Raw genomic sequence first — 19,709 nt, 5'->3', positions numbered from 1 at the left:
GTTGAGAAGAGAACTCCACACAACATAGCCCAAGCAGCCTAGCATAGCTCATCTAAGCATTTGCAGCTCAGCCTAGAAGTGTGAAGATGCAGAAAGGCATCACCCCAGGGAAAGCCCTAGGAACCCAGAAGCCAGAAGAGAAGGCCAGCAGACATCACTGTGTGACTTCCATGTAATAGAGAACCTCAGAGGCTATGGGTGGTGATGCAGGCTGCTGTGATAGATTAGAATCTAGACAAGCCAAAAAAAGCACCACTGTTTTCTGAATAGGATGTTTGTTAAATGTTGGTGGGTAGTATGGGAGACTGCGAAGTGGGGCTGGAAAGGCAGAGTGAAATTTCCCAACCTTGTGATACTTAAGAGACAGAGGTCTCAGGAGATGGTTGTTTTAGTTTCCTCGGTTGCTCAAGCAAATACCATGCAATGGGCTGACTTACACAATGTGAATTTAATGGCTCATGGTTTTGAGGTTAAGGAAAAAAGTCTAAATCAAGCCCTCATCAGGGCAATACTTTCTCGCCAAGGTCTGTGGCATTCTGGAGGCTGGCTGCTGGCAATCCTTGATCCTGGGCCCCTCAGTCATATGGGGTTGCACGTGGTGGCTTCTTCTGGCCCCTCCATTCACTTCCAGGTTTTGTTGAATTTCAGTTTTTTGCTTCCTCTGACTTTATCTCTCTGTCCATCTGAATTTCATTATCCTTATAAAGGACCCCAAATGATGGGATTAAGAAACATTCTGAGGTGGGCTACACCTTTACTGATGTAACCTCATAAAGATACCCTATTTACAATGGGTTTATGTTCTCAGGAGTGGAGTAAGTTTAAGAACATTATTTTCTGAGTTGTGTACAGCTCCAAACCATCAAAACAGTAAAGCCTGTAACAGACACATGATGCATTCTTACCTGTGAGTCATTTGAAATCAGAAGAAGACTGCATTTAATTAAAGCTCCAACTGGACCCCATTCAGCTCGATGTCTGATTGGTATAAGTTGATTAGCAGCTCACTAACTCTGCCTAACAGAAAAAAGGACGAGCCTTCTCTGGAGAAAAGTACCATCAACTTCAGGCTCTATAGTTATTTTCTATATAATGGTTGACATACAAAAAACTGCAAGTCATATGAGAAGGCAGAAAAAATGTAAGCAGTAATTAAGAGATACAGTATATTAGAAGGAGACTGACAGATGATTCAGATGTTGGAGACAAGACAAGATTAGGTCAGTAGAAAAATATACAATATACGTATACATACATATTGTATATATACAAAAATATGCAAACATAGAAAAAAGTTGGCAAGAACAGAACAGAGCATAGGAAACATGGAACACCGTCAAATCGCTTATAACAAGTGTAGTTAAAGTCTGGATTAGAGGTGAGATCAAGAATGTAGAAAAAGCAAGAATGGAGGTATAAATGGCAGATAATTTCCCAAAACTGAGTGATAACACCATGCACAGATTTAATAACATCAGGTAACCCCTAGCATGATTAAGGTACTTACTTCATAAGGTAGTTTAATGTAAATTGTCTTCCTGATTAGAGTGTTAGGTATGGGGGAGGGCTGTATTTTCTTTATCTTTGCTGTCTCCACAGTCCCTCAAATAGTGCCTTAAACATGGAAGAAACCAAATATTTATTCAACTACATTTTGTTATATTCTGCAACTACTAATGCCATCCTGATGAAAAAGACACTTGCTGAATTGTCTCTTTTATTATATAGTACATGATAACACAAAGATAATATTACTACTGATCTAATGCTCTAAGTTGGGATACTTTGTGAGTTTTTTTCAAGTACTAGTAATGGATAAATGCACATCAAGTTGCCCTCTTGTGTGGATTTTTCATCTTTCATTTCAATAAGTACACTTTGAATATCTACTGTGTGACCACCACCGGAGACAAACATGCAATAGCCATCCAAATCACTAGATGTACTTACTGAGCACATCTGATAGAGCAATGGGGTTTTCAAATACTCCATCCTCGAGCCCTGAGGTTCTGCCTAATTGTTTGGGTGTTTGTAAGGCTAAGCAGGATGGGCTGTGAAAAAACCACCCACCCTTTTCATACTACATACTCACACATGTACAGACAGATTTCAGCCATAAAAGCTTGGTTTTGTTTTTCTTTATTTCAGGGTTTCATATAAGATTGTATTTCAGGATTTCATGTAAGATTTTATTTCAAAATAAAGAAGAGATTCTTCTGCTTTTTAAAAAGAACTTCACTAGAGTGAAGTTAACTGGCAAGACAAAGAGATCAAACACACAGCTTTGAACTCTCATTATGCTAATCAACTGAGCAATTAACCTGTCACTTGTTTTCTTGAAGGGTGTTGGAGGGTCAGTCATTGAGGTGGAGATTGAAAAGTCAGCCAATACATGCAATATCTTTTCTCATGAAATAGTAGACTCCCAAGGTCTAGGCTTGACAATATTAACACAAGCTTGAATCAGAATAACAATTTTAAATGAATGGATGTCAAAATCATAACTGTTATATATAAAATACTGACCAGAATTAGACTTATTTCATAATTGTGAGAAGTGTCAACACTTAGCAATTACATCTGGAATTTGTGATCATAGGTAATTTTCTTTTTTGTGTTATTCCAGATTTTCCACCTTTTCTTAATAAACATGTATTAATTAGAAGTGGGGAGGAAAGTTGTTTGAAAACAAATGTTAAAAAGTAAGCAAGAGATAGTCTGGGTCAAAATTATTATCAGAACACAGGCACTAGATGTATAAATATCAAGGGATTATAAAAATTTAGAATGGTGCCTTTCAAACGAAATTTAATGGGGCTCTGTGGCTCCTCAGGGATTAGGCAAGGGCCAACATGGAACAGAAGAGATAGATGTAGGAACGATGCTTCAAGTCTCTATTGGAGAAGCTCAGCTTTTATCTTCATATGTATTTGACAAATAGACACACTTTTTTTGCTGCTCTGCTGAGAGCAGCGCCAAAAATAGCACCTTGGCCACCCTTAGAGGAATAATCAACCTTGAGGTTTTGAACAGATAACCCCTACAATTTGTTAAGTAGTTCTCTCTGGAGGCAATCAGGGTAATATTTCTTCAGAACTGCACTTTTAATTCTCTCATATCTTAAATGGGACTGTTTACAGTTATAAGGGGTAAAGTTTCAGGTGCTGAGGAGAAAGTGGAAAACCTCAGAGGAAACTGGGTCCATGATGTGGTAGTGGGCATTTAGCTCTTCTAGACCCATGGTGGGACCTTCGGGAGATGACTTTGTTCTAGGATCTGGTTGATTAAGCCCAGATGTTTCTTCAGGTCATCGTTCCCTTGGCTACAGCAGAAGTTGCTAACCTCTTACTCCCTGGGAAGAGTAGTGGATCGCAAGACCTCAGGTGCTGGGATGAGGTCATGCATCTTCTACCCAATCCCCGCAGACCCCGACGCCCGCTTCCATTCTACCCCAGACAGTTGTCTTACCCACTCATTCACCTCTCTTGAGGTGCCCAGAGATGTTTTGCTGCCAGTCTCTCTAGTTGCTCACTGGGGAATACCTGTTATCATCATTTCTAGTCATCTCTCAGGAACAGGTCCAAATACATAACTTGCAGGGCCCAGCATAAAATGAAAATGCAGAGCTCCTTGTTAAAAAATTATTGAGATATTTAAGACAGTAACCGTCGAGCATTAAACCAAGCACAGCGCCATTCTGAGTGTGGGGCTCTGTGCAACTACATAGGCTGCACACCTTTGATTCTAGCCATGCTTAGGAACGTAAAAAATACCCCATCCTCTGTTACCCCAATGCCCTCTTCCCTGTGACACATGCCAAAGGGGCTGCTGAGACGGAAAGGGAGAATCACTATTCGGACTTGGCAGAATCTTGGCACTGTAAGGGAATTTAAAGATGATCTAGCCTAATCCCCTCATTTTAAACATAATTGAACTAAGTTCCACAAAGAGGAAATGACTCACCCAAGTCCCCAGCTATAAGTCATAGACTAGTCTGCAACTAAGAATTCTCATCTACCAGACCAAGACTCTACTTTTACCAGATGGACTCAATGAGGGGTATTTTGCAAAACAAGTTTCCCATCTACTCAAGACGTACTTTGCCCCATTTTCTCTATAAGAGAAAGCACATACGTATGTTACTTACATTTGTTTAGTGCCAGCTGTATGCCAGACACCATGTTAGATGATTTATATATAATACCTTTAATGACAGCAGCCTCAGAAAATCATTAGTATTTTCCAAGAGAGAAAAATTGAGGCTCAAAATTTGCATTTTACTTAGTAGAAAGGGTGGAAGAGTTTAGGCTAGTCTGCATGATTCCAAAGCCCATTCTGTTTTCATCACATCATTCCTGAGTTCTAGTAAGGTGGAGTCAGTACATATTTCCATAACATTGGTCTTGTTTTTGAGTGGCCCCAGATGATCTTGAAGACTTTTCTCAAGGTATTCATCGACTTTAAATATACCAAGCCTGATCATTCCTGTGTTAGGGCCTATGCTCCAGGGTGTTTCCTCTGCTTGAAACATTCTCCTTTCAGAAAGCCCATGAAAAGCAGGACAGTTTGTCAGATAAGTAATGGGGGGTGGGATCGGATGGGGCCTTGTAAGCCATTGGGTAGACGCTGACTTTCTCTCTGAATGCAATGGGGGAGACATTGCGGTATTTTGTGGAGAATGACATGATCTGACTTAGATTTTTGAAGAATCTTTTTGGCAGCTATGTTAAAAAATAAAAGACTAGGGGAAAAATGTCTGGGAGGCTCTTTAGAGGGTTATTACAGTAATCTTGGGGAAAGATAAAGATGGCTCAGACCAAGATGATAGCAGTGGAAGTGACAGGAAGTGTTTGAATTCTGGAGTGATGAGTGTGTGTGTGTGTGTGTGTGCATGTGTGTGTGTGTGTAATTAGACTTTCAAAATGGAAAATTTCAAACACCTACAAAGGTACAAAAGGAGGGAGAAAAGTATAACTCCGATATTCCTAGTTGGTACACACATGAATTTATCATACACCAGGCACTTTTCAATAGTTATAACAGTTGTCCACGTGTGACTAATTTTACTCCATCTGCACCCCTACCCGCTTCCTTCCCAATCATAGATTAATTGCAGAAAATCCAAGACATCATATTTCATCTGTAAATATTTCAGCTTCTACTACTCCAGCCACTTGTAAGCTAATTGACTCTCTTTACTGCTACCCTGTGGTTTTTGCTTGCTCACAGTTTTGTGCCGCCATGCTTCTACTTACTACCTGCACTCTTTGTCCTCTTTTAAACATGATTCCTTCCTAGAAACTACTAACTCTTTCTATGTCAAATTTAAACTCCCTAAAAGGAGATTTACCTCGGTTCGGTAAGATGTGATTTTCTACACAAAGCTCATAAACTAATCGACTGGTAGGAGATTTACTGCTCTTCAGTCAGGCAGCCTTTCCTGGTCAATCCAAGTGATCTAATGGCAAGGTCAGTTTCCTGAAAAAGGGGTTGTGGAAATAGCAGTCACTTAGCCCATAATAGACTTCTCTCCAATGTGAATTAATAGTGGAAAATATAATTCTAGGAAGGATATAAATTGTGAAAACAGTGAGGCTGTGATGAGGCCAGAAATAGATGAGTGCCTGACCACTTCATCACCATTATGTTCAGTCTGACCTGACTCATTTGCAGTGCTATTCTTGGGTGCCACTAAGGAATTGAAGGACATTTTTTTTCTGTGAGATATTTTTGTTTATAATACACTGAGTAAAGAGCGTAGATCATAGTGTTCTAGACTCAAAGTCAAGACCTACATTTAATTCCTGTCTTTATCATAGACTCTGTCCAACATTAGCTAAGCTAATAAGCTACTTTGCACTTCAGTTTCTCCACTTTCTAAAATGATTAGTAATGCCTGCTTTTTTCTTCTTTCACAGAAATATGTCGACAAGTAGAATTAGAGAGGTAAAAGTACCTTAAAACTTTATGACACAAAAAAGCATATGAAAATCTAAAGAATTACTAGTTCCTATTTGAAGACCTTTATGAAGTTATGTAATGAGCAATGGATTTAAGTTTGCTTTTGCTTTTGCAAAAGTTGCATATTCTCTAATCTATTCTTTTTCACGTGTTCAAACATTTTTCTTCTCACATTGTAATGTATCTGTTAAATGTATATACTGCTTGGAATAATGCCTGGCACACTGGTAGAAACTATATAAAAGTTAGTTGTCGTCCACATTAACTTGAATAAGGAGTCAAAATAAAAGTGGCAAATGCCTAAAGAATGACCTCCCGCTTTATCCCCTAAAACTGACCCTCAAAAAATGCAATTGCTGAAGCACATAAAGTAGTAGTTCATGTAAGAATATGAATAAAAGGCAACTTTTTGGGCCCTGGCAAGTTGGCAGTGTATATTCTTATGCTTTTATTATTTGTTGGCTTATTTTAAAATTATCATCATAATTGACTTTGTGTGTATGTATGTGTGTGTGTGTGTGAAAAATAACATCTATACAAAAAAGCTATAAATTTCCAAGCAATGCACCACATTTAGTTGTAGAATATATTTCAGACTTTGACAGGGGTTGCAATTTCACAATTTTAGTTTTATACTTCTAGCTGCTCTAAAATACCGGAGACTAAAGAAGATATCAATTTAATGATTCGGCATTCATATTCATTTGTTAAGTCCTATCTTCTATATATAATTCCACCATCACGTTTGATCTTTCCATACCTCTCATTGGGATTGTTTGGGCTATGGCAATTCTAAATTTTTGATATTGGAAGGGTCTGTCACTAATATGGGGTAGGGAGATGGAACTGTCTGATGTTCTGGAGAGGCTGGACTAGGTATCAGGGCTTACCTGGACCAGGAACCCATCTGGAGGTTGTAGGTTCCTGGAAAGATACTCTAGTGCCTGGAACCTTTGTGAAATCTTATAAATTGTGCTAGGTGTTCTTTAGGATTGACTGGAAAAGTCCTGGTTAGGGGTTGGCAGGTTATGACACGTAGCAAGGTCTACCTGAGGCTTGCATAACAGCAACCTCCAGAGTAGCCTCTCGACTCTATTTGAACTCTCTCTACCACTGATAATTTATTAGTTACACTTCTTTTCCCTCTTTTGGTCAGGATGGAATTGTTGATTCCACAGTGCCAGGGCCAAGCTCATCCCTGGGAGTCTTCTCCCACGTCGCCAGGGAGACTTTCACCCCTGGATGTCATGTTCCATATAGGGGAGAGAGCAATGGTTTCACTTGCAGATTTCGGCTTAGAGAGATTAACCATCCACCTTATGCTTTTATTTTTAAAACAATTAGAGAATTGTAGAGAGATGGTGGAGTAGGAAGCTCCAGCACTCAGTTCGTCACCAGAATAACTATTAAACAGGCAGGAATTACCTGAAGCAATGATTTTGAAACCCTAAAGGTCAAAAGAAAATTGTACAGCATCCAAGAAAGAGGAGGAGGAAGATGCTGTTAACTTATGGTAAAAAGCAGTAAACTGCTCTCTCTGCATGGTGGCTGCTGATACCCATCACCCACTCTCAAGGCAGACCACCTTGGGGTCCAGCCTCTGCCTATCTCGCTGGTGACAGAAAGCGACCTGGAAATCCTCTTCCCCAAGAAGGGGTGTGCATGGCCAACAACTGACCATGGCTTTTGATGAGCAATTTGGATCGTTCAGGGCCCAGCTGTAAGGGTGGCCATGGTTTCATTCCACCTTGGACAACGACCATGGTGGAGAAGACTTAAAGATGCTCTGCATGCTTCCTCACGACTGTGGGGGACAGTGAGTGGAAGGGCTGGATTTGCTGGGCAGGCCAAGAAAACTCAGTGTTACGGAGCCATGGAAGAGCTCTTGGTGCCCCTCTGGAAATAATTAGAATAAGCAAACTCATAGAGTCAGAATCGATAGTATAGCTTACCAGAGGATGGGGTGAGGACAGGGAATGGGAGGTTAAGACTTAGAATCCAGCTGCTCCTATTTGGAATGATGAAACTGTTTTATTAATGGATGGTGGTGGTGGTGGTGGTAGCACAACATTGTGAATGTAATTAACAGCACCGAAGTGTGTATCTGAATGTGGTTAAAAGGGGAAATGTTAGGTTAGGCTTATTTATGCAACGGAATAAAATTTTTTTAAAAGTTCCATGGAACTACAGTACACAGTGAACCAGCTCTAAGTTAAGCCATGGACTACAGTTAACAGAACAATTATAAAAAGGTGCTTTCATCTATTGTAACATATGTTCCACACCAATGCAAGGTGTTAATAATAGGGTGGTATTTAGGAATCCTGTACTGTATGCATGATTATTCTGTAAACCCACAACTTCTCTAATAAGGAAAAAGAAAAAAGGAATACAATAAAAATAAAACAGTCCCTGGGCTGCACCAGCTACATGTCTTGTGCTCAAAAGCCATGTGTAGTTCGTGGCTACCATACTGGACAGCCCACACATGGAACATTTCCACTGTCTCAGAGCATTCAACTGAACAGCCCTGCTTAAAACCATCGAGGGTGTCTTGTTCAAGAGAGAAACCTGTGGTTTTCCTGGTGAGAACTGAAATGGAAGAGAGATAGGCACAGAGGGAAAAGCAGGGTAAAAGCCTGGCTATTGCTCATATGTTGACGGTTTTCTCGATGCTGAAGTTCTCCAACAGGAGCCAGGTTAGGGTCCATACCTCTGGGGGACAATCTGCTGGAGGATGTGCTGTAGGTGCTGCCACTGCTGGAAGTAGCCACCATTCCTCTTGTCTGAAGCACAACAGGCAGTACGTCTGTACTGAGCACTGATGCTCCCTGGGACCCTGCCCAGGAGTCACTGCCTGGGCCCAGGTGTTGGGTGTGCCCTTCCCCACCCTTGGCAACTTCCTGATGGGGAAGACAATGCAGTTGTCACGAAGGAGATTCACAAATCCAGTTATCTCTTGATTACCTGCAATTGATCTTCTACAAATGTGTCAAACCTCTCAATGTATTTCTCTACTCCCTGAAATGCTTCCTGGCTACCTCTCTTCCCAGTTTGGACCCTGGGGATCCTATGCAAATTGCTTTCTACAAAGGCTTTTAGGAAAATAATTCTGCTCCAAAATATTACTTGTTAAATAACGAAGTCTCTAAGAATATGAAACAGATTTTAGGATGATCAAGGCTGTTGTTCTACAGTGGAAAACGCTGGCAGGTGTATGCTGAGAGGAAGTAAGAATGCTTTAGAGAAATGATAATGGAGTCCAGAAAGACTTCTTGGTGGGGGTGATCTTGAACTTGAAATGCAAAAGTGTCATTTGTTGGCCTGATCTTATACGACAGCCATTCTGTTCCCATTTAATCATAGCCTGGCAGTTCATGGGCTATCTTTCCACATGGCAGCCATGCCCTCTCCTTCCTTGGTCTGTATCCCAAGCACTTTGTCTCTACTGACCATGGAAATCCTTCCAACAAAGACAAACCCTAATGAATTCAAGATAGAAGGTCTTGTGGGGCAAAATAAAGGGATCCATTCACATTACCCCATGGAACACTAGACACAGGAACCCTAGGAGCAGGAGTCAGATTTCTCAGGGACTCCTCATGTCTTCTGTGAAGACCATCTGGGTTGAGTTTTAGAGAAGAACTGATAGCTTCCTGGTCCAGGTCATCGTGTCTATCTTCCTTTCACTTCTCTACCTGACACAAACATTGCAAAGTGGCATGTTTTCCCATTTGCCTTTCAGCCAGGAAAATGGGAAAGGTGGGTCACTTTCTAAGAAAGAGAACAGGCTTCATCTAAAGACTTTGATCCCAGAGAAATGAAAACTCCTTCAAGTGTGTAAAGAACTCTTTCAGCCGGTTCAGTCACGGTAAAGTGGAGATAATAATACACATCTCTTAGGTCTTTATGAGGTTTAGAGATGATGTGCTAAGGACCCTCATATCTTGCCTGGCCCAGCAAAGTTGGCATTCAATAAATTATATTTGTTGTCACAATCCTCATGATTACCAACCCCACCATCATCACCATTTAATGAGAGTCTTTCTAGGAATCATTAAAAAAAATTAAAAGGGATATTTTTGGTGCCTGAAAGCCCAGTTGTTCTCAAAGACTGGTTGATGGGCAGGCTGTATCAGAATCACCTGGGAATTTTCTAAAATCTCTCATTCTTTTTTCAGAGATTCTGATTTAGTAGTTAACAGTGGACATTAAGAACGCAAAAAAATTTTTTTATGCCAAACCTTTTTAAGTTCCTAAGATGATCCTGATTTTCAGCCAGTTCTGGGAATGGCTAACATTGTGGGCAAATGTATACAATTATTTCACTCAGCGCATCACTTGTTTCTGATCATATTATTCAAAATGGTAGATATGGGGAAATATATATATCTATACCCAGAGAAGAGGACTGGGAGGATATTTATCCAAATCAGAACAGTGTTCATCTCTGGATTGGGGTTACGGAAATATTTATTTTGCATTGCTTTTCTGTATCTATAGGTCCTCTGGTTAAACTGTAAATTACTTTTATAGTAATAGATGCTAACAAGGAAATTATTAACAGCCAATGCCATATTTTGAAGATCCCCATGCAGCCCAGGTTTTCAGTTTACCACCAGTGGAAAAAAAGAACAGAGGCAACTTATGAAGTAATGTGGGAACTATATTTATTTTGTTTTCAAATATCACAAATTCTTTTAGGATGCCAATAAAATGTAAATCTTAAAGAATGTTAAACAAGTTCAGTCCTAGTTTGCTTAACTTCTTGTGCTTTGGCAAGACTGGAAATATAAGCCATTGGCCGATGTTTATTAAAGTACTAATCCATCAGTAACCTTATACTTGATGGGGAGAAAACACAGTTCTTCCATCCAGTTTGTGTTCTGGGGTGTTCTTCAAGAAAAATGCTTACTCCTTTTTAAAGATCCTCTTGGCTTCTACTCCTTCATATACATACGTCTGAAAGTTGTTAACAAATACAGAGGAACTTAGACATTAAGATATAAGACTAAATTAGGGAAAAAAATTAGTATTTCTGGTAGTTTTTCTTTTGCTTGATAATACCATTGTATGTAGATAAAAGTTATAAAAAAATTTGGGTTTGTAATCATTTACATTTTCAGTTAAAAAGAGGTATTGATATATTTGATGTATCTGTTAACTTCTCTTCAGTAACTTGGCATCAGAAAATATCTGTATCTTTTAATTAATAAAATTTAAGAGAAAAGGAGTAATAATCTATGTACCAAAGATATAATTCAGCAACATCAAATAAAATTATAATCATAATAATTATTTTTCTTTTTGGAAAATAGATATAAACTTCTCACCACTTACCTGAACTAGTTCGCCACCTATAATTTCTCGGACCGTATTCAGCTCATTTCCATTGTCTGTCCGTTTGAATTTTCCAACAAGTTTATCTCCATCTAGGTCCCAAGCCCCCTGCATACAAATCATAGGAGCAAGAGCTAGCATGTTTAAGGGTCTTACATATCAGGCAAAAAGTGCCATAGATTCATTCTTTGTTTATAATCTTGACAACCCCACGAAATAAATGTATTATGTCCATTTTACGGCTGGTGAACCTGAGGCACAGTGATTCACCCCAAATCACAGAGCCAGGACTGAACACAGGATCTTGGCTCTAGGTCGTACACTGGTCACCATTAGGCTTCTCTCCCTTGGTAATTTCCATATGCTGAATTATAAGGTAGGTGGGTGGGATGTCTCTTTCCTCTTTTATAATTCTTTTATGTTAAGAACAGTGTCTAAAATTTAGTCACAGTTTAAATTAGTTTCATGGAGAGGCTAACAACCCTGTGCTTGTTTTAATCTATGTTGATTGTGGTAGTAATTAAAATATGACCATAATGATTTAATACTTGACAGTGAATTGTCATTGCACATCTACATAATTTAGCTATAAATAAATTCTGAGACTAAAGAGGTAGCAGCCAAATCAATTGAAAATGATAACTCCCTAAAATTTCATATTTTGAACATTAAAAATTTCATCCCCAATGCCCAATATAGCCTTATACTTGTCCATTTGATCACTCACTTATTTGCTAATTAATTCATTTATTTTATTATTTCAATAGCCTAGTAAATGCCTATTATGTTTAAGTTGCATGCTCACACCTCTAACTCAACAATTTTAGGTGTCAAGGAAACAAGAATTCAGATACTTGGAGTGTTTTTAATGAGGAAAGGTAGTTAAATGCAATGTAATTAAAATATCAGAATTATTTACAAAGACTACTTAAGTTTCAACTTGCTTTGGGAGTCTGCAGGTAATTTAGAGGCCTGAATTACACTGGAATAACTGGTAATTATAAGGTGAATGGTCATGATGTGTGCATTTCCAAAGCAAATAAACGACCAACTCATGAGAAGGGAGCATATGCATATGCATAGAGCATATGCACTACTTTTGGCTTCCCAGTAAATAGCTGCTTTAGCCCTCTTCATCTGTGCTATGTACAACTAAAGTGAGTATTTGATTTCATCCACTTTTGGGGATTTTCATTGTTTCTCTCTATTTTTTTCTAAAGAGCATTAAAATAAATGGCCAAGCAAAAGCTTGATTCATTATGGCATAATTTAACCATTTTTGAGATCTCTCAATGCATATGGAAGGACAAAAAGATTTGAAACCGATATAATTTCTAACTATTTTTTGAAGCTGAAATGACTCCATTTACAAATAATTTTTTTAGAAATAATTCCTGCCTGGTCATCCATTTAGTTAACTGTAAAAATTTTTGTTGCTATCAGATATGTAAAGTTGGAAATACAGAGCTTTAGATTTCTTTAGTTTTCTACGCCCAGCTGTTCCATCAAACCATCTGTTTTAGCACTGTGTAGAAAATGAATTGCTTATAAAAACTTTCTTACGCTGATTTCAGTTCCATCGGCAAGGTTATAGGTAAAATTGACACCAAGCTCAAACACAACGTCAATACTCCGAAAAGTGCTTGATTCTTTGATGGTGAATTTATTTCCTTCTTGTGTAATTATGAGTTTCAAATTGTCATGAGCTGCAAGCTTTCTTTTCACCACATTAACACCTGGGAAGGGAAAGAGGTTGGGGAAAATAAAGTGAAAGTGCCATACATCATGTTTATTTTTCCAAGTTCCTTTTTCTTAAAAGATATTTTAAAAACTTTGATAGTGAGTGAGAAGATGTGATGGCATTGCCTTTGCACGAGAGAATTCAGGTCACTCTTGTAGAAAAAGTCGAGGTCAATCAGATCAAAAGAACTGAATTGAGCTATTTTCCTAAAACTTAAGAAAAATTAAATATAGCCGTGAATTACAGAATCTTAGAGTTAAGTAATTTCAACTTAAATTTTAGTAAGATTATCAAACCCTTTGTTTCAGTGTTAAATAAGCCAAATTCCAGAAGTGTTAAATGAAGGATTAAAAAAACACATTCTTGCATTTATAAAGACACACAGATATATTCTGCATGGGCGGTATTTCTTTTATTTCATGTCCTTTTGCTCTCTTGATAATTCTCTTTGTTTTTTGTGGCATTACTGATTAACGCAAAAGTGGGAAAATTAGCAAATTTTACAATCAAATTCATTATTGGAAGAAGCTATAAATGCCATATGTTTGGACTTGGAATCCCTGAACAATGGGATATAACTGATGCAGATTTTTGATTTGGAAATGGCACAAACTTGTTCGCTCACTTTATGCAGTTTATGAGCTGCCAGAATATCAATATAGATTTTTTAAATCAGTTAAATTAAAATCCCTGAAGACAGTCAATACCGTCATGAGATTATTCCCAAAATTCTGTAAGCCAGGGGAAAAGAGAAAATTGTTTGAGTCTCATTCATTCAGAACTGTGAATTTTGCCAACATTCGTTTCCACTGGTTTATTACATGGCTTTTGGTTTTCCACCCCCTAGAAGTCAATCCTTTAAATTCTGGAAGTTGTCATTACACACTCAGTACACAGAGGCCATTCTCTAAGCCCAGAGGTTTGGAATGAAATGGAAAGAAAAATGCCAATGAAAAGTCAAAGAACTAGTCTCTAAATACTGAAGCCCTTACCCATCTTCTCCATGAACTTGTCATAGTTCTCACTGCGGTCTACCTTCCAAGAGCCATTGAACGTCATGATCGTCAGTTAAGGCAGCCTCCAGGCAAGCAGAAAGGCCCATCTGTGCTTAGGACATTTATTCTATTTCTTATCTCAGAAGCAATTTCATACAGTGATGTGGAGGTTTAAAGTTCGAAAGTCTAATGCCAGCCCATTCCTGCTGCTCTTTCCCTAAATGTCTTTGCGCCTCTTCTGAAATTCAACCAAATCAAAATCTAACAGCATGCACATTTATGTCTTAAATTATAGTTTGTGGGCACATTTATTTCATGAACTAGAATGTGTGCTTTCCGAAGAAAGTGTTTCTGCTTACAAGTTCAAAGTGCCCACTACGTCAGAGGTTATATAATTTAGAGCATATATCAAATCACATCTGGGAAATGAGGCTGTTAATGAACTATGCCTTTTTTACAATAGCAATTATCTTGTAAGTTAAGATTTAGGGCTGAAAAATTAAAGTCAATATGATCACTGAGACTGCATATTTATTTTCTGATATGTCTTTTTTGCATTGTGCTTAGGATTGTCTAGGAGTTTGGACAAATATTCTGCACCCAGCACAGTGTTTGACGCCCTGCAAGTACTCATTAGATTTTTTTTTTTCCTGCATGAGCAAGCACCGGGAACTCATTAGATTTTAGTTTGGGGTCTTGAATGGTGAGAGGCCACTGAAAAAAATTTCAAGAGGTAGAAATGTGGCTGGATAACATGAAGGCTCACCTAAGAGAAAAAATCAGCTTTAAATATCTGCTCTGTACAGTGTAAAGGAAAGCCAGCTGTCACCAGTGCCATTAATTTAAACCATCCCTTTGTTTTACTCTCACTCCCTCTCATCCCCAAACCTGGAAAGGTGAGAAGCCAAAGCTCAACATGTCTGTGGGGCCGAGATATGAAGGATGATTGGAAAAGTTAAAAAGAGAAGGCAGTGACAACATCTCTCCTTTGCTCCACTGTAGACTTCTGGCCTGGAGCAGGCCTGAACTGGGGTTGGAAAAACTTAGTTTGTATAAAGTGCAGTTGTGATTATTAGCTAGCCTGAATATCTTAAATTACTAAAAAGAGACTATACATTTGACTGAATGTAATCAGAGAATCTTTTACTACTAAGGGTCAACAGAGAAGTAGGGGAACTGCCCAAGATCCCTTTCATAGATCTCACAAGTTTGAACTTGAGCTTGGGAATAGAAACAAGTTTTTTTTTTTTTAATTGTATCCATTGGACAGCACTCATCCAGTGAAGTTGCCCACTTTTTTTTTTTTTAAGGCTTAATTTGGATATTGTATAAGCAGAGATTGAGATGGGGATTCAGGGTCATATGAGTTGGAAGAAGTGCTCTTGGGGTGAACTTGTGAGGAAGCGAAGAAAGCAGGACAAGGTAGGAGGGAGGCCAGGCAAGGAGGTGGGCTCAGCTGGAGTCACTCTCAGCCTGAACTTGGGGGTAGTTCTGGAGCGTGAATTGCACCAGAGTTGGTCCTACTTTGATGGTAGGGTTCCAGGCTTTTGCACCCTGTGCTGGAAGGAGAGCAGAGGGGTGGGGCATGTAACATCCTTGCAGAGGCAGTTTGGCCAGGGCAAGTCACAAGGGACAGAGTTGCCCACATTTTATTTTCCCACGAAAGCACATTCTTCTACTAGCTCCATTATTTCATTAAAAAAGCAAAAGGCATCAGAACACATGCAAACACGAACATTGTACTTTTAAAATGAAGAGAAATCCTTTATGTTGATACCTTTAGCTTTATAGAAAAATTCACCATGTTGTGTTTGTTTTTCTGTCTTTTGCTAAAGACAATGAAAACCTCATCATTTGGAAAGCACTGTTGTGCATACTTTCAACTTGGGAAAAAGTTGAAAACATCATGGTTACTCTAAACATAAGGACTAGATATTCCACTGCTTATGGTGATTCTTGGATTCAGAAAGCCATGCATGATGGATCTGATCTTTTACTTTAGATTACAAAAATAGGTGTATCTTGTCACTCAAATAGAAATGTGATATAGTGAAGAGTATGTGCTTTAGAAACAAGAAGACTTGGACTTCAATACTAGCTACAATGCCAATTACCAGGCACGATGTTGGTCAGATTAATCAACTTCATTCTGAGCCCGTTTCCTCATATGTAAAATGAAGATGATAGTAATAATGACTAATGCATAAAGTTTTATGAACAAATGGTAAAAAGAACCCACCCGAGTAACTGGTATATGTCAAGGTACTCAATAAACCTTAGTTTCTTCATTCTCTGACAAAGAAGTTTGTTCTAGTTTGCTAGCTGCCAGAATGCAATATACCAGAAATGGAATGGCTTATAACAAGGGGAACTTAATGAGTTGCTAGTTTACAGTTCTAAGGCCGAGAAAATGTCCCAATTAAAACAAGTCTATAGAAATGTCCAATTTAAGGCATCTGGGGAAAGATACCTTGGTTCAAGAAGGCCGACGATGTTCAACATTTCTCTCTCAGCTGGAAGGGCACATGGCAAACATGGCGGCATCTGCTGGTTTACTCTCCTGGCTTCTGGTTTCATGAAGCTCCCCGGGAGACTTTTACCTTCTTCATCTCCAAAGATCACTGGCTAGTGCACTCTCTACTTTGTGGTGCTGCTCTCTCTAAATCTCTTTCTCCAAAAATGTTTCCTCTTTTATAGACTCCAATAAACCAATCAAGACACACCCAAATGGGTGGAGACATGTTGTCACCTAATCCAGTTTAACAACCACTCTTGACTAAATCACATCATCCAGGGATATGATCTGATTACAGTTTCAAGCATACAGTATTTAATAGGACTTATTCTACCTTTATGAAATGTCATTTTGACTAAAACATGTCTTTTTTAGGGGGCACACATCCTTTCAAACCAGCACAAAGTTCAACAGAAATAACAGACTCTAGAAGCATCCCAGGTCTCAAACCATTTTGATATTTTGTGAAGAGAGTCCTTCACAAAGGACTTCTGGGTTGTTTGTGCCTTTTCAGTGTTTTATTAGAAAGTCACCTAAAAGTTGGTTAGGTATCATGTGACTTGAACTAGTGATCAATTTGGAACTGGGTTAACTCAGATTTCCCTGCTAAGGTTGTCACGGTGCTATAGCATCCTTTGGGAGAGCATTGTTCTACTGTGTGATCTCATAGGAATTGAAAGAAAAGATTCTGACTCATGGCAGGAAGGTGGGAGGAGAAAGAAGCTAGAATGGCTTCTTGTTTATCTAAAAGTGCCTTCCAAAGTTGACCTCACTCTTTGTCTCAGGCCCACTTTGTACTTCCAGGAGTAGTGGAATAGGATCAGGGGAAAGCGAACAGCACTTGGACTAACACAAACCTACTAACAGAATGGGAATGTTTAAGTTGTAGTCTTCCTTTTATCAATTGTAGTGACCTAGTTCAAAGTCATTTGGAAACTCCTGCTATCTCTGTAGATGGCACCACTGGGATTTTCTTTTAATGACCCTGGTCATTTTTCTTTTTTGTAGAATCTTATTCTATTACATTTTTTTTTTTTAGGTTGTAACCTTATGTTTATTAATGGCTCAAGCTACATTGTTTTAAAATTTTACAATATAATGCATAAGTAATATTTTGTGGAAAATGTGGAAGATTAACTTTTTAATGTGGTATACATGACTTTTTTTTAGCTTATATTCCAAACTGAGATAGATTGTAAATTTCTTTAACTTTTTTTATTGTGTATATAACATATATACAATACAAACAAAGGCAATAGATTTCAAAGCACTCTTCAACAAGTAGTTTCAGTACAGATCCCGAGTTTGTCATGGGCTACCATATGATCCTCTCTTATTTTTCCTTCTAGCTGCTCCGGGAACATAGGAGGCCAGAGGCTTAAATGTTTTTTTTATCATCACAATCGACTTTTTTTCCTTAGTGTTAATCCTCCCACTTCATTCTTTTTTTTTAGGAGGCTTTTTAGCTATTCAGGGTCTCTTTCCCTTCAGATGAAATTGGTAGTTAGCTTTTCCAAATCTTCAAAGTAGATTGTTGGAATTTTGATCAGTACTGTGTTGATTCTGTATATCAATTTGGAGAGAATTGACATCTTAACTATATTTAGCATTCCTATCCATGAGCAGGGAATGTCTTTCCACCTATTTAGATCTCCTTGATTTCCTTTAGCAATGTTATGTAGTTTTCTGTGTACAAGTCCTTTACATCCCTAGTTAAGTTCATTCCTAAGTACTTGATTCTTTTAGTTGTTACTTTGAATGGAAATTTTTCCTTTACTGACTCCTCAGTTAGTTCATGCTTGTGTATAGAAATGTTACTGACTTTTGCACATTAATTTTATATACTGCCACCTTGCTGAATTTATTAGCTCAAGTAACTTTGCTGTAGATTTCCAGGATCTTCCATGTAGGGTATCATATCATCTGCAAATAATGAGAATTTTACTTTTTCCTTTCTAATTTGGAAGCCTTTTATTTCTTTGTCCTGCCTGATTGCTCTAGCTAGAATTTCTATCATGATACTGAATTATAGTGGTGACAGTGAGCATCCTTGTCTTGTATCTGATCTTAGGGGGAAAGCTTTCCATCTCTCTCCATTGAATATGATGCTGGCTATTGATTTTCCATATATCCCGTTTATAGTATTGAGGTAGTTACCTTTGCTTCCCATCATTTGGAGTGTTTTTATTAGAAAAGGATGCTGAATTTTGTCAGATGTTTTTTCAGCATCAATCAAGATGGTCATGTGATTTTTCCCATTTGATTTGTTAATGTACTGTATTACATTAATTGATTTTCTTCTGTTGAATCATCCGTGCATTCCTGGTATAAACCCCACTTGGTCATGGTGTATAATTCTTTTAATGTGTTGTTGGATTCAATTTGCTAATATCTTATTGAGAATTTTTGCATCTGTATTCATTAGGGAGATTGGTCTGTAGTTTTCCTATCTTATAGCATCTTTACCTGGTTTTGGGTAATAATAATAATGATATCAGCTTCATAAAATGAATTAGGTAGAGTTCCTTTCCTCTCAATTTTTTGAAAACTTTGAGCAGGATTGGTGTTAGTTCTTTTTGGAATGTTTGGTGAAATTCCCCTGTGAGGCCATCCGGCCCTGGGCTTTTATTTGTAGGAGGATTTTTGATGACTGACTGAATCTCTTTACTTGTAATTGGTTTGTTGAGATCATCTATTTTTTCTTCAGTCAGTGTAGCTTGTTTGTGTGTCTCCAGAAATTTGTCCATTTTATCTAAGTTGTCTGGTTTGTTGGTGAATATTTGTTCATAGTATCCTCTTATGATTTCTTTTATTTCTTCAGGGTCTGTGATAACGCACCCCATTTCATTTCTAATTTTATTTGCATCCTCTCTCTTTTTTCTTTGTCCAGCTAGTGGCTCATCAATTTTACTGATTTTCTCAAAGAACCAACTTTCGGTTTTATTGATTCTTTCTATTCTATTGTTCTATTCATTTTTCTCTGCCTTAATCTTTGCTATTTCTCTTCTTCTATTTGCTTTGCAGTGAATTTGCTGTTCTTTCTCAATTTCCTCCAGGTGTGCTGTTAAGTCCTCGATTTTTGCTCTTTCTTGTTTTTTAATATAGGCATATAGGGAATAAATTTTCCCCTTAGCACAGCCTTTGCCGCATCCCATGA

General features: G+C 38.2%; 1 protein-coding gene and 1 long non-coding RNA gene across 3 annotated transcripts in view; one reads left to right on the top strand and one right to left on the bottom strand.

Annotated features, from left to right (window-relative positions):
- LOC143667991 (uncharacterized) overlaps positions 1-19,709 on the top strand; it is a 172,573-nt gene that overhangs the window by 37,637 nt on the left and 115,227 nt on the right. The window lies entirely within an intron of this gene.
- Positions 10,621-14,164, bottom strand: FABP2 (fatty acid binding protein 2). Its single transcript, XM_077142427.1, has 4 exons — positions 14,035-14,164; positions 12,865-13,037; positions 11,302-11,409; positions 10,621-10,923 (listed from the first exon to the last, which is right to left on the bottom strand). The coding sequence occupies exons 1-4, from the start codon at positions 14,099-14,101 to the stop codon at positions 10,873-10,875; spliced, it is 399 nt and encodes a 132-aa protein (XP_076998542.1). The 5' UTR covers positions 14,102-14,164; the 3' UTR covers positions 10,621-10,872.

Source organism: Tamandua tetradactyla, chromosome 24 (assembly GCF_023851605.1).
Source record: "Tamandua tetradactyla isolate mTamTet1 chromosome 24, mTamTet1.pri, whole genome shotgun sequence".
Lineage (NCBI taxonomy): Eukaryota > Metazoa > Chordata > Mammalia > Pilosa > Myrmecophagidae > Tamandua > Tamandua tetradactyla.
The sequence above is the reverse complement of the archived record's forward strand: the minus strand, read 5'-3'. Positions and strand labels throughout refer to the sequence as shown.

Coding starts and splice junctions, on each gene's coding strand:
- FABP2 (XM_077142427.1), bottom strand. CDS start 14,101: ATGACGTTCAATGGCTCTTGGAAGGTAGACCGCAGTGAGAACTATGAC. Junction 13,038..14,034: donor CAAGTTCATGGAGAAGATGG/GTAAGGGCTTCA, acceptor TTCCCTTCCCAG/GTGTTAATGTGGTGAAAAGA. Junction 10,924..11,301: donor TAGGTGGCGAACTAGTTCAG/GTAAGTGGTGAG, acceptor AACAACTTTCAG/ACGTATGTATATGAAGGAGT.